Consider the following 14,781-nt stretch of genomic DNA (forward strand, 5'->3'; position numbering starts at 1 on the left):
GTAAAAGATCTCTGACCAGGCAACCATAGATGTTTCTTTAAACACCCCAGGCACCTCCCAATCAATCAATGTCCCTGAGGCTAGGGGATGAGGAGAAACCCCGAGAGGCCACTGTCCCTGTCTGGGGCCATGTCCATTCTCGACATCAGCCTAGGTTGGGTTTGCAGGAACCAGTAGTGGGGCAGGCCCCTGGAAGGCATGGGAAAGCCTGGGTTTCTGGAGCCTGGGACAGACACCAGAGAGTATGGAGATGGCTTAGGGGACTTCAGCGACCCTAAAAGAGGCTGAGTCCCCAGCAACCATCAGATGGTGTACTTACAGATGGGGAGCCAGTGAAATTTTGAAATGGGTGACATTCAGTTTTTCAAGATACCACTGTACCTTTAATTTATTAGCTTTCCATAAAAACACATAACATACACAATCTACAGTATAGAAAGTATAATTTACAAAAATATAAAATCTTGGTTATTTTTTAGTATTCCCACGTTACTATATGTGTTTTTTCAATATGCATGTTTAAACAACCCACACTCAGCATGACTATCTCTGTGGGGAATGGTGTCAACGCCCTCCTTTTTTGTTGTTCTAAAATAAAATATATATTTTAAGAAAAAGAAACCTATATTGGTTACATGTGCATACTGTATGGATAAAAGCTCTGCAGTGGACTTTGAAAGGAAACACCCATTTACACCACGATTATCCTGTTTTCCAAAATCACTATGTGGCCCAAAGTGTTCTGAACTGAGCATTTAAACAGAGTTCTTTCCGTGTGCAGAGAGCGAGTTCCCTAAGATTTGCATAGTCTTCTTGCTCAGTTATGAGATGATGATCACATCAAGCCAATGTTGTGGACACGTTTTGTTTTCAAGCCTTCAGAACAGTGGGTATGAATGATGGGCCACTTTCAGGCCAGGGCTAATTCCCAGATTCCTTCAGGGACTCAGGCTGGCATTTAAGGGGCTAGTCACTAGCAATGAAAGACCCCCTAATGATGCACTGGCGGACATCTCTCTCTGGGCCCCAGTGATGTTGCCCATGAGCTCTGCTCTGTGTCTGCAGCTGCACCACAAGTCCTGGCTGCAGAAGGCTCCGAGAAAGCGGCTCTGCTGGGCATGGCTTCTTTCCACCCTGGAGTGGTCTCACCGGCAGGCACAGGTGTCCACGGACATGTTGGGGTACACCTTCAGAACCACATTCCGATTCTCATCCAGGAAGAGGACCCCAAGGGAGTTCATCTTATCGGGAACACAGCAGGGCTCTGGGATGCCAGGGACAATGCCCACAGCCCTGACAATGCTCTGGATGGTGGCATGGTTGGATGGACGAACGATCTGCAAGGCAGGAAAGGAGTAGGGTTACCTCAGCTCTGCCCTCACCCACCCACCCACCCATGCCATCCTCACAGTCCCAGGCCATACTGCTCTGCTGTCGTTCCCCGGCTGAGGCCACAGAAAAGGCATCCACCTACAGGAATGGATGAGATCCCAAGGCGGGGCACACGATTCCTCTAAAATCAGACATACGCTGAGTTCCGGGCTGAGGTCTCCAAGAGCCCCTGCCCCTTCCTGCCCCTTGGCTTCCCTGAGGCATGCTGTGTCCCCAACACGGCAGGGCCACATGGGGGCGCCTGAGTGTCACACATTGCCGCGGAGCACCAGGAAGCAGGCAGAAGCTGCCCAGAGGGAAAACCCAGTGAGATGCCAGCACAGCCCTGATCTCGCAGTCTGAGGAGGACAGGCATGCTTCCCACGAGGTTGTGCTCTTGTCACTGAAGGGAAGGCCCGGCATGTGCGTGGCAGTGTGACAGGCTGGACACTGACATTTCCTAGGGGCTACTCTCCCTGCATCACCCCCTTTTTTTTGTCAGCTTAGCAATTTTATGGGGTGGGTATTACCTGGACTTTACTGGGAAGACACCGAGGCTTAAAATGACTGAGTAACTTGACCAAGACCCCCAGTTAGAAAGTGACCTGGCTTGGAAAACTGTGCCCACCTCTGACAAGATGAACCAACCGGGTCATCCACTTTAGCGCATTACCAGCCAAACAGAGATTTTTATATGTAGTGCAGTTGAGGAGGAAGCCCTCTTGTGTCGGTGTGGTGGTAGGGGAGCAGGGCAGGGACACCTGCATTTGCAGCGTTCTGGCTGGTGTCCCGGAAGGTGGGGAGGCAGCAAGCCAGGGGGATAAGCTAAGCGCATGGCCAACCAGCTGCAAGCCTTCAGGGTTCCGGCTTGCATCTGCGTGGGTCTTTGCTAGGCCCTTTTAGCAGGCCCTGTCTCTTTGTCAGGCACCTCCCTCTCTCTTGCACACGCACAGTTTTGAGGAGAAGCCATTTAATTCCCAAACACGTTCCTGCTGCCCCATGTCTGGGTCCTGACTTCCCCAGCTGGCTGATTTATTTAAGTTCAAATTGGATTTATGCACTGACTTTCTTTTCTTGGAGGGAAAGGCATGACCTGCCCTGGGCAGAGTAACTAAGCAGGAAGAAACTGTGTGCTGAGTGCCGAGGGCTGACATCACAGGCAGCCAGGCTGCTGCAGGGCAGGCTGCAGGGAGAGGGATGGACTCAGCCACAGCCCAGGCTGGAGCGAAGGTGAGAACTGGAAAGCCTTAGGCTGGTGCAACAGACAGAATAGCCCAGTGCTGTGTGTCCTGCAGACCCTGTGCACAGTGAAGGCCTATTCCCTGTGGATTCCTGCCCTGAGCTGTAAGGAGGAGGGAGTCTACAGTGGGAGAGCTGCTGAGGCTAGCACTGTGCTGGTCATAGATCGCCACACTCTGGGGTCCAGGCTGGGAACAGAAATGAGAGCCTTGGTCAAGAAGGAGCTTCTGGGACCTGCCCTGTGTACAGGAAGCAGCATCTACTCAACCTCTGCAGATAGTTGCTATGTGGGGATGCGTTTCTAAAAACATGGATTCTCCTGCTTTTCAAAAGAATGTTCTCATTTTAAAGTCCCAATTCAACCAAGCCAATACTTCAAAAAACACACCCAAACTCACACATATGTGGGCGGCAACTACCCTACGGGCTGCCACTTGGTGACCTATGTCTACCTATTCCCTGCCTGGAATAGATAGGAGGTACTGTTATTCTCATTTTGCAGATGGGGAAACAGAAGTCCTGCAGGCTGAGGGGCTTGACGGTAGCGGCAGAGCTGAGCCTTAGAATCTGACAAAAGGCGGAAGAAACCCTACCTTAGGCATGGGGAACTCACATGCTCCCGCGCAGTAGTAGGCATCAAAAGATTTCGGTGAGATTATCCACTCATTCCAGCCGATGTCTGTGAAGTCCACCTTCAGGTACCTCCGGGAGCACACCCTCGGCTCATCCCACTGCTTCCTCCGGGCTTTCTGCATCGTCTTCTCGTCGAAGTCCAGCACCTGCGAGGAGGCCATGAACACCTCCTGGCCCTTCTTCCTGCGGTCTTTGCGCCCTGGCCGGGGTTTCAGCGCCCGGAAGGGGCTGGGCCACAGCTGGTGCTTGTGGAAGTGCTGCGCGGGGGCACGCGGCGGCCTCTCATCCAGCCCCGGCAGCTCGTTGTCCTGGAGGGGCCCAGTGGCCTGCGCGGCTCGGCGCACGCGGGGGTCCGCTGAGCTGTTGGGGGCTGCGCGGGGCTCGGGGTCTCCGGCAGGGAAGGGGTCGTATCTCTGCAGCGTCACCGCCACGCTGTTGGGCTCCGAGATGGCCAGATCGTTGGCGTAGACTAGGATGTAGGGCGCATAGGGGCTGGGCCGGGGCACCCCCGGGTCCCTCTCCTCAGAATCCAGCTGGGCGGAGAGGAGCAGCTCACCATCCCGGCGGGCCGCCTTGACGATGGGGGAGATGTCCTTGGCCTGCCACAGGCCGCGCGGCGGGGGCGCCAGGGCCATGGCCCCGCGGAGTAGCCCCTGTGTGGCCTTATTCTGCGAGAGGCTGCGGAAGAGCAGGTGCTGGCGTGCGGGCGGGCCCAGGGGCAGCGGGCGGCCTGAAGCGTTCTTGGCCCGCGGCTTGCATAGCACCTCGAGCGCTCGAGGCCACCGAGGCGGCTCTGAGTAGAAGTGGAAAGTGGCCGTAAGGATCATTTCCGAGTCTTGCATGGAAGTCAGGTTGAAGAAATACACGGCCTTCTGGTCGACCACTTCTGTGAGGGAAGGAGAGACCACAGGCTGTGAAGTTCTCGCTCGTGCTCCTGAGGGTCTCCCACCCAGGGCTGGAGGAGCAAACGCCCACCGATCCACACTTTCAGGACCGTCCTCCTCCCCCGCTTTGCTTCCCTCCTTTCGTGTAATCCTCACGTTAAACTGATGAGAGCGCCCTTTGCAATCCTCAGTGCACAGGTGAGGAATTAATGTTGAGATTGTCAATATCCTGTAGCAAACAACAACAACAACAACAAAAAGCAACAGCAAAGAAATAGGGGCAGACAGGGAGGCGCTCAGGCCTGCTGGACTCCAAAACTCCTGTTTGCTCCCCCTGCCCTCTACTGCCTCTGAATGCACAAATGAACAAATGTCACTGACACCTTCATTAAGTGCTCAGGATGACTTGGGTTGGGTCCAAGCCCTGCATCAAGGCAGCCCCTCCTGTATTTGCACAGCCCTCTGTTTATGCAATCAGTTTTTAAATGCAATCATTAAATACACTTCACATTAAACTCAAACATTCTTCCAAAAGAGATGAAATAAATAAACGCTTATGCTTTTTGAGCACCTCCTAAGGGAAACTGGGATCAAAAGTACAGCCATTTAGGCATATGCTCTTTGTTCTGCCTGAGGACTTTTAAGATTGTTTTAACAAGAAAAGAGCAGTATCAGGATTACACAAGGCAACTTGACTAAATCTCCAAAGTCCAGGTAAAGACCGGGACATCTCAATCATTACATCTGCAACTTGGTTCAAGAATGCTCCAGCTCCGGCTTCCCTGGGGCTGCCGGCCACTCCTTCCTATTTGTCTGGTGGAAGCAGGCGTTCCCCAGGGCACCAGGGCAGCATAGCCATGTCAGCAGTCCCAGGAAGCTGCCCCAACCTTGGCAGCAGCATGAGTATTGTGTCAGGTTTGAATCGCCTAAACATTATTATATATCAGTGAGCGTTCGTTCTCAAATGGCCAAGTCCGCTCTAGGCTTCTGAGGAGTGGGGAGTCTTTTCTGGTGCCTCCCTAGGATGCTGCACACTAACAGGACAGCAGAGAGGCCAGGCCGGCTTTCTCCTTCCCACTACTTCATTTCCTGACAACCAAGTGTCCTTCTGCTGGGGAATGTCTGGAGAGGAGCAGAGCTCCCAAGCCCAGAAAGTGTGTGTGGGGGACGCTGGGCTCTCTAGGGGCATGGGTCGGGGCCACACCTCTCTGACCCCTGTACCTACAGGATCTGCAGGGATTTTTTTTTTTTTAACAGAAATATTCCACTTTCTCTTCTTTGTTTCTGTTGGGAAGAAGGCATAATTCAACTGGGATTGTTCACATACTCTTAAGGGACTATGAGCGGGAAGAAACAGAGAAGCATGTCTATGGAGGGCCTGATAAATAAATGCCAGTAAAGGCTTAGGTGACATTGAAGCCATTACCTTATTTAATCCTCACAACAAACCTGCCAGGGCAGTGTCACAGCCCCTCAACATGCTCCACACATAAGCAGCAGCCCAGGGTCTCGATGCACATTTGAACCTGACTTCCCCGAGCATGTGGCCTTGACTGCACAACAATGACTTCCACATTTTAATCACACTCCAGGCGACTCTGGCCATCAGGGAAGTTTGGGAAGTCAGTGGCAGCTGATAGCTCAATCTGGTGGTAGTGGCGGTGTATCTGCAGCATCTGGGGTTGACCTATGGATGGGGTGAAAGTTCACCAATAATGTTGCACCCCCCATCCCCAAGCTAGAAAATGCCCTAGGAACCAAGCTCCCAGGACTCAGTGGGGCCATGCCCTGAACCTTGCTTTCCCCATCTGCCTCACAGGGACAACAACCTGTATCTCACACAGAGGATTGTCTGGAAGATCACAGAAACAGCCCAGTGAAGTGCCAGGCACAAAGGAGGTGCCCCCAAATGTGCTTTCTGCCACTTGAATCTAAAGGACCAAGGCTGGCAGAGCAAGCTCCCCTCCATCAACTGGGGTACCTTGCATTCACTGATCCAAATATCTGAGCTGCAACCCAGCCAACACAGCACATTGTTTTTCTTTGATCTAGTTCAAGTCTTAACTCCTCCATTGTTCTGCTAACAAACAGATTCAGAGTGGGGAGGAACATTTGAGGTTGTGCAAAAGGGTGTAAGTCCTACCTTCATGTGGCTTGAATGCCTCCGGCCAGAGGGAGCTCAGCTCTCACTGGGCAGCCTGCTCCGGGAAGACCCTCCCTGCTGGGGACTGCTGGGGACAAGATGGGTCACCCCCAGCCCTAGTGCATGAGGGACCACAGGCTGGTCCTCTCTCTGGATGTGCCTGCATGTACGCAGTGCAGGGGGCTCCAGGCTGTGGCTCAGAGAAGGGACCTCAACCTGAAATCTCTCAGTTTAGCCAAGCCCAGGCCATAACAGAGCACTGAAGAGAAAGTCATTATTTCCTCTGATGCGTGCTGGTGCTCTGTGATTCATGTCTTTTCTCTCTTCTTTCTTCTCTGCCTTCCTCCCTTCTCTCTTTCCTTCCCCTCTTTACCCTTTTCTATCCACCCTCTTTTCCTTTCTTTCTTCCTCTTCTTCTCTTTGTTTTCCTGATAAAGATTTGCAAAACTCCTACTCCAGGCTAAGTTGGGCTGACCAGGGTCATAACAAAGTTGCCCAGGAGGAGTTCAGCCTAGAGGGGAGACAGACTGGTAATGGCAATGACGCCCATCTTCAGTGTCTCCTCATGTCACAGTTTTAAAGAGCACTGTCCAAGCGAGGCCCCTGGTGTGCTGGGTGCATTCCGTCACAGGTCACCCCCAAGCTCGGAGCCCTCCATTGCCCCAAATAAAACTCAACCCCTTACCAAGGCCTTACTTGATCTGGCCTGCCTACCTCTGCAACTTTATCTCCTATCCCCAGCCCAACCCCACCCCTCTGCCCCCGTCACACTGGCCTTCTTGTCCTTCCAACACGTGGCTTTATTCTCAGGACTGTGCCTCACGCTTCCTTCCACCTTCTTGGTTCCCCATCCAGTACCACTCAACCTCTTCAGGTATCTGCTCAAATACAGCCTCCCACAGTGGGTCCCCTGGGCTCCCGTGGCTGGACAACAGCCCCATCACTCTGTCTGCTCCTGCTTCATTGGCCTTCAGAGCACTTCCTGACATCCTGCTGTATACTGATTTATTGCTCTTATCTTCCTAAAACATAAACTCTAACGGGACAGGGACACTGCCAGTTTTATTCACTACTGCACTGCTAGACCTCACCATAAGGCTTAGGTGACAGTTGGAGCTCAGAGATGCATGTTGAATGAGATTGTCTGTGCAAATCCTGCCCAAGTGGGGACAAGAGAAAAGTGTGGTCTGTTACTTCAGTTAACACTGGGGGTTCTTGGCATGCTGCCCTGGAGTGCAGTAACCACAGCCTTAAGAAGTCAAGAAATCCTCATTCTTTACAAAGATGCAGCTGATGATGCAAATCCAAATGGAGACAGCGGCCAGCCGGGTGTTTAGCCAGACTTCCCCTTGAGCCTCAGTGTTCTCATCTTTAAATTGGAAGAAAATTGCTTATTAATTATGACATTCTGAGCTCCAAGTGTATGTGCTTGGTCCTATGCTGAGTGTTCTGCATGCTTGATTCATCATTTTCACCATGAGGAGAGTAGGGAGCGGTCATTCATTCTGTGGACAAAGAGCTGAAGATTCAGAGAGGGTGTGCAATTTGCCTAAAGTCACACAGCTGGCAAGGGGTGGAGTCGGGGCTTGTACCCAGCTCTGTCTGACCCCAAGCCCATGTCTGTTGCTCCTCCATGTGTTCTGGATATGTTCATGATCTGCCTAAGAGCTAATGGACAAAGATCATGTGCTGTGAACTGTAGCATGTTTTGCAAACAGAGGTCATTATTTTGATACTTTTGAGTTCTGACTCCCTAAGAAGAGAAAGACCGACTTTATTTGGACAAGCTGATCTCAGTGGCTCTTGGGAATTCTCAGAACTGTGACCAGGTCCACTTTGCTGGGCACTCAGCCTCCTTCCTGAGGGCAGTGGGGATGGTACTGGGGGAAGGGACTTCCTCACCCAAAGGTCTGTCCAGCCCCCCTGCTGGTCAACTCTCAGGCCAAGAGCAGCCCCTTAGATGCTCTGCCCTATATAAAAAGATTCCAAGACAGTTTGGAGATCTGTCCCTTCACCCATTGGCCCTCAAACAGCCACCAGGGCAATCAGTGAGAACGCTGGGCTTAGATGCATGCACCAACAGAAGCTGGAGGAAGGGGCGGTAGGCCAGACGGTGCTGCAGAGAAGAGCAGGGAACTAACACGGATTTAGTAATTAGTGCCCGTTTCCATGCAGGCTCTAGGGTTGAGGTTCAACTCCTGCTTGCATCCCTTACTAGCTGTGGGGCCTCAGGCAAGTCATGGAACCACTTTGTGCCTCAGTTTCCTCACCCATAAACTGGATAGAGTATTTGCACCTCCAAAAGTTATTGTGAGATCACCGTGCCTGGCACCCAGCAGGGGCTCAGAACAGTTATGGCCTCAGGAACTACTGCCACCCTCAGGGCACCACACCCTTGCTCCCTGACCTCCTGCCCAGTGGGAGGCCTCACTTCTCCTCCAGCCCCTCCAACAAGAGCCTGAGAACTCTTTTGCCTCTTCCACTCCTGCTTTTAACCAGTCTCCAGGCCCTGTTTGCTCTGCTTCCTGTTTCTACACAACCATTCTGAACACAGCATCTTTCCACCCTGCGTTCAGGGCTCCAGACTCAACCACAACAGTGGTCCCAGAACTTTGTTGCCTCTTACAATGCACTCATGCTTCAAAAGCAAATTGTCTATTAGAAGTGAAAGGTTAAGATCCTTACTATGTAAAGAACCTTTGCATATCAGTAGGAGAAAGGAAGGACTCCCATAAAAAGAGGCAGTTTCCACAGGAAAAATTGCAAATGGCCAGCAGGCATGGGGAAAAGTTCAAGATTACCAGTAATGAAAAAAAGTAATTTCAAATGGAAATACCTGCAAGTTTTACCTGCATGCTGAAAATATAATCCATAAAAGATGTATCCACATATATCTCACATATATATCACTCAAATATATCCATATATCCATATATATCTTACATATAAGGGTAAAACAATGGAGATATAGATAGTGGAGACATAGATAGATAGATAGATATGGCTGGAATGATTCTACCAAAATATACTAACAATTCTGGTTATATCTGGCTATGTGATTAGGGATGACTTATGTTCTTTACTGTGATCTTCTATAATTTCCAGGTTTTCCCCAATAAGCATGCATTTATTTATAATCTCTCTCTCTCCTTTATCCCTTTTTCCCTGCAGTCTCTCCTCTTCCTCCCTCTCTCTCCCTCTCTCCTTTCTCTCTCTCCCCTCTCTTCTTCTCTCTCTCCCTCCTTCCTTCCTTCTGTCCCTTATGCATGCAGATTGTATATTGCCCCATTGCCTATGGGGGAACAAATTCATAATACTCATGGCTCTCCATGGTCTGCTTGCAACCTATTTGTCTGTCTCCATCTCCTGCCTTTCTCTCCTTGCGTTATCATTAAAACCAAACTCCTGGCAGTCTCTGAACACAGTGGACAGCTTCACTTCTGCACCTGGCTAAGCCCCACCTGCCCTTCAAAGTGGCTGGGGCCTGGCCTGCTCTGGGAAGGCTTTCCTGGCCCCACCTAGAGGTCCTGCCCCTGCCAGGTCAGTGTGCCCTTGGGCTCCCGCAGCACCTCTACCCTCCTTCTTATATGGCACCCCCCTATTCTGCTGCCCTATTCTGCTGCTTACTTTGATTTGCCCTGCTAGTTTATGAGCTTTTCTGGGCATCTTTGTGTTCCCTGAGCTTACAGCATCTGCCACCAAACCAAGTGCTCAGGAAATACTTGGGGAACTGAAATCAACTTGAATTTTGGCATTTTTGACAGATGAGTATGTAGTATTATTCTCAAGTTAGAGATGAAGAAAACCAACTCAGTATCATGTTGGTAGATGACAAGCTTACATTTAAACACAGGTCATTCAGTGGGAATTAGGGGTGGTCTAACCTTAACCCTTAGGGTCAGGCTCATAGGCTTTCTCCTCTGATGCAGATTTAATAAGGAACAAAATGCACTTCAGCGAGCAATGAGGGAGGGAAGGAAGGGGTGGCTGGTATATCAACAGCAAGATCTAATACACCATTGACACTTACATGTGTCAGGAATGGTGTAAGCACTTGACATATCTCAGTTTCCATTAAAAAAAAAAATCCTATAAGGAGGGGAGCATTATCAGCTCCATTTTAGAAGTGAAAAGAAAACTGAGTCATGGACAAGTTCAGTCCCTTGCCCAGATTGCAGAATTGGGATTTGGACCCCAAGAGGCCAGCTTACAGCCAGCACTTGGCAGCTGAGCTGCACTGCCCGGTGGCGGGGGAGGTACAGTTACGTACCGCAGGCTGTGGGGATGGAGGCATTTGTTGTTCAGGAAGAGGTGCTGCCCCACTGAGGCAGCAGAAACCCACCACTGGGGAGCAGGCTGAGACTGGCATGTTCTCGGACCAGAGCTGAAGCCTCCCACATGGGTGGCATCATCCATGAGAGAAGGGTCCCTGCCCAAACTCATACCTCCTCAGACAGGTCACTGGATCAGGAAGCAGGCACATCTGAGGGCAGGCAAGAGGCTTGGCATGAAACACTTAGATGAATCAAGGGAGGGGAGGATCAAGCAACCTGCCTGGGCTCCCACTGTATGCAAGGCACAAAACCTGCTTAGCCCATTTAATCCTCACTTCTTCACTGTACTACAAGGAAACTGATGCTCAGAGAGGTAAACTAACCTGTGCCACAGCACACACCTGGTAGCTGGTACAGCTGGGATTCACACCCAAATGTGCCTCAGACTTCCAAAGAAGAGGGATTTGTCAGACACTCCAGACTACCAGAATCCTGATTTCCCAGGCTTGTCTGTTTCACCCTACCCCTCCCAGACCCTGGTCATAGCTCTGATGGAGATGACAGGGTGTGGGGAGTGACAGTGAGAACAGCAATGACCTGGCAGATGGGAGTTGCCAACCCCTGCCACTGTGAACAACCACTGAGTCTCAGTTTCCTTATCTTGAAAGTGGGAGTGCTGGATTTGAGAGACTGTCTTCAGGTCCTTTTTGAGATTAATATCCTGAACTCCACTGCTACTTGTACTAACCCCTCTCTGTGAAAACAGAATGACACAAGCAGGCATCTCCATGCCTGGCTGCAGCAAGTAGATGGGCTCAGCGGGCAGGCTCACCCATGTTGCAGCAGTGACCCTGCTGGCCTTGCTTCCTCAACTACAAGGCTTCAAGGATTGAGTTAATAGAGAAGCAAGGTCAAGTTTAAACCCACAGGAATACACAATACTTAGCACGATTCTTTGTGCTCCCAGGGGAATCCATACATCAACACTTAATCTGGCTGGTGCTGGGCTCTGAGCTTACACATATGACCTCATTTCATCTTCCCTTCAGCTGCACAGGGGAGATACTGGCAAGCCTTGCCCATTTTATCGATGAATACACTCAAGTCCACATAGCTTCAGTGATTTACCCAAGGTCATATTCATGCCAGATGATTCTTAAATGGCTTAATTTAATAATGTTCCTCCAGAAATGGACCCCACATGGTGCAAGAAAGTTATGAGTGAGGATGGAGTTAGATCCAATTGGCCTGGAGCCCAGGGCCACTGTCCTGGTGAGTCTGCTAAGTGGAGGAGGAGGGCATGGGGCCTCTTTGTGGCAGGTGCTCCCCAATCCATGGTTATGAGAGGCCACAGATGTTACCTTGAGTCACACAGCCAGTGACAGATCTGACCCCAGGCTGTCTAGCTCCACAGCTAGGCTTGTTTCCCTCTCCCGCAGGAGGGGAGCCTATAGACTGCAGATTTTTCTCCTGTTGCATGGCCTCATCTTCTACAGAGCTGCAGGAGACCCCCACCCACATTTTCTGGAGCATTACTCTGCAACCAGGAGTAATCACCATGACAACCAGGGTCTTCTTATCACCCTGTGGCCCTGGCTGCACCTCCTCTCTACCCAGGGCCTGCAAAGGTGGGCAGGCTGCTGAGGCAGGAGCCTGGAAGCACTCTCAGAGCAGGGCAGCATGGGCCTTTGCAAGTGTCCTCTGCCCACCTCCATCCAAGGGGCTGAGGAAGTGGAAAGGTGGGACAGAGGCCGGAGACAGGCAGAGTGTTCCCACTGCCCAAGCCCCTGGGCCTTTCCTTAAACCCCTGTGGTCTGAACGCTTCATGCCAGTCCATGGAAGTCCTCAATCCCGGGCAGCCAAGGCCCTTCTCAGTCCACTCTGCTTCCCTGGACACAGGAACCATAGCTGCAACCAGCTAGTGGCTCCCGCTTCCTGACAGGGCCCAGTGCCTGGAACTTCTGTCAGGGCTGCCTATGTTCACTGGCTGTGCCCTCCTCATTTGTAAAGTGCCCACATAATTGACCCTATGACAGGGGTACTCCCCTGGCCCATGTCCCCTCTTCCACTCTCTGTGCTTAGAGCCTTGTGTATGGGGTAGTCTGTGTATGTCCAGCAATGTGGGAGCACCCCAGGGGCAGGACCTCTGTGCCACCTGCTGCCACTCTTGGTGCCCCATTGGAGGTTCAGGGCCTGACATGGAGAGATCAGTGAATCATTAGTGAAAGAATGAATGAACCACCCACCCGTTGGCTAGAAGAGGAAAAGTAGAGGTGCACGGGTGGGGAGACAGAAAAGTGAGGAAGGTGGAGAACGAGGAGAAGGGGTCCTGGGGCACGCTCTACTTACCCAGCCTGGCCCTGAAGCTGCGGACCGTGTTGCCCCCTCCCGGCCGCGCGCCCTGCCGGCTGTACTTCTCATAGAGCCTGTGCATGTGGACAGCGACCATGTCCTGGGCGCTGGGGCCCAACGTGGCGGCCGCGTCCCCAGGGGGCCGCTGGGGATCCCTGTCCCCCTGCAGGCCGTCGGCGGCCGCGGGCAGTGCGGACCAGGCGGGGGCCCTGTGGCTGCCGGCCACGTCCCGGAGCAACAGCAGAAACAACGGCAGCAGCAGCAGCAGCTGGGGCCCGGGTCCCGGGCTGGTCCGAGCGGGGACACGAGCCATGTCGCGGTGAGGGCGGCAAAGGGCCGAAGTCCAGGAGGAGGAAGGCGAGCGCTGGCGCACCGGAGACTGCGGACTGACCTCGCGGCAGTAGGGCGCGCGGGGAAAGCCCGGGCAGCAGGGCGCTGGATACCGGGGTCCGCGCGGGGCGAGGGGCTTAGCGGAGCAGGCACCCGGGCGCGCGGTCCGTGGGTACCGGCGGCCCGAGCCCCTGGCCAGCGGTCACAGCAGTCCGGAGCAGCGCAGAGCCGAACCGAGCCCGAGTCGGCGCTCTGCCTTGGCGGACTCGCGCCGCGAAAGTTTGCAGCCCACCGAGCGCCCGGCCCGGCGGCTTCGAGGGGCGGGGCGGGGCGGGGCGGGGCGGGGCGGGGCGGCCAGCTGCGCCCTCGAGGGGACCCGGCTGCGCGCCCCGGACCTCTGGGGCTGCAGCTGACAGGGTCGTCGCCGGCCCGGCTGCCGTGTGCGTGCGCCCGTGTGTGGCAGCGTGCGCGCGCCGGGGTGTGCGCCCGCGAGTGTGGGGGGCGTGGGCGTGGGCGAGCGCGCTCCCCGCTCCCCCGCCGAGAGCCCGAGACCCAGCCCCGCAGCCGGCTCCTGTGTGTCGGCGCCGCAGCCTGCCCTGGCTGCGAGGGGGGCTGGGCGGCAGTTGGAGGGGGGCCTGCCTGCTGGGTTGCCCCTGCAATGGCATGCGATGGCTATGTGATTGCAAGATGACAGCTCCCCTGTGAGGACCAGAGAGGGGATATGTGTGCGCCCAGTTGCCTCGGAGTCAGCGTATGTCCAAAATGTGGGAGTGTGGGGAACAGAGATCCTCTCTGGGCTGACTCCGTAAAGAAAAGCCCTCACCCCAAAGCTCATGTCACCCAAGGGAACTGGAACAAGATCGTGATTAAAATTCAGAATTAGCTGATTAACCAGCCCTTTATTTGGCAAGAGTAGTTCCAGTTGCTGAAGAAACACATCAAAGGTCCTTATTAATCTTTGGACATGTAGCCTTCAGGATTGCAGGAGTAAGACATGCTTTCAATTTGCCTTTAAAAACATTTCTAAAGCATCAGAGCAGGAGGAGAGAAAGCAGTGGCTTTCCTAAGAAGGGTTCCCAGTGAAGTGAGGGTATAGTGAGTCCTTGGCCCACTGCCCCTCAGTTTAACCCTGGGACAGAAGGTCCTGATCTTTGTCTTGCCTCTAGCAGGATTTCTTCTCCATTGATAGAATTCAAGGGCTCTTATGAACTTGATGGGGAAAAAAAATACATCTTTATTTTCATTAACTCTAACTGAAACTTAGCATTAACTAATGTTATAAATGCAAGCAACCAACCACAGTGGTATTAGTGACTTTGTCACCAATAGGCACCATCCACAGATATTTTCATATCACGTGAGAGTGGTTGCAGATTCATCTAAGTATCATGTTTGCTCATTAGGACTTCAGTTAGGCCTACTGCTAGTTAGTTAGCAAAAAGGAACATAGTTACTATGTTGCAAAATTGTTCTTAAATATTTGTGATAACTGTATTCTAATGTAATTGTCTTCCTTTGTAACTCTGCATATTTTATTTTATGCATTTAAAAACAT

General features: G+C 52.5%; 1 protein-coding gene across 1 annotated transcript; it reads right to left on the bottom strand.

The window, feature by feature from the left end:
* Positions 1 to 294: 294 nt before the first annotated feature.
* Positions 295 to 13,684, bottom strand: GDF10 (growth differentiation factor 10). The gene is made up of 3 exons (XM_002820701.6): positions 12,894 to 13,684; positions 3,204 to 4,129; positions 295 to 1,337 (listed from the first exon to the last, which is right to left on the bottom strand). Exons 1-3 carry the CDS (start codon positions 13,207 to 13,209, stop codon positions 1,146 to 1,148), a joined length of 1,434 nt encoding a protein of 477 aa, XP_002820747.1. The 5' UTR covers positions 13,210 to 13,684; the 3' UTR covers positions 295 to 1,145.
* Positions 13,685 to 14,781: the final 1,097 nt, after the last annotated feature.

This window comes from Pongo abelii, chromosome 8 (genome assembly GCF_028885655.2).
Source record: "Pongo abelii isolate AG06213 chromosome 8, NHGRI_mPonAbe1-v2.0_pri, whole genome shotgun sequence".
NCBI classification, from domain to species: domain Eukaryota; kingdom Metazoa; phylum Chordata; class Mammalia; order Primates; family Hominidae; genus Pongo; species Pongo abelii.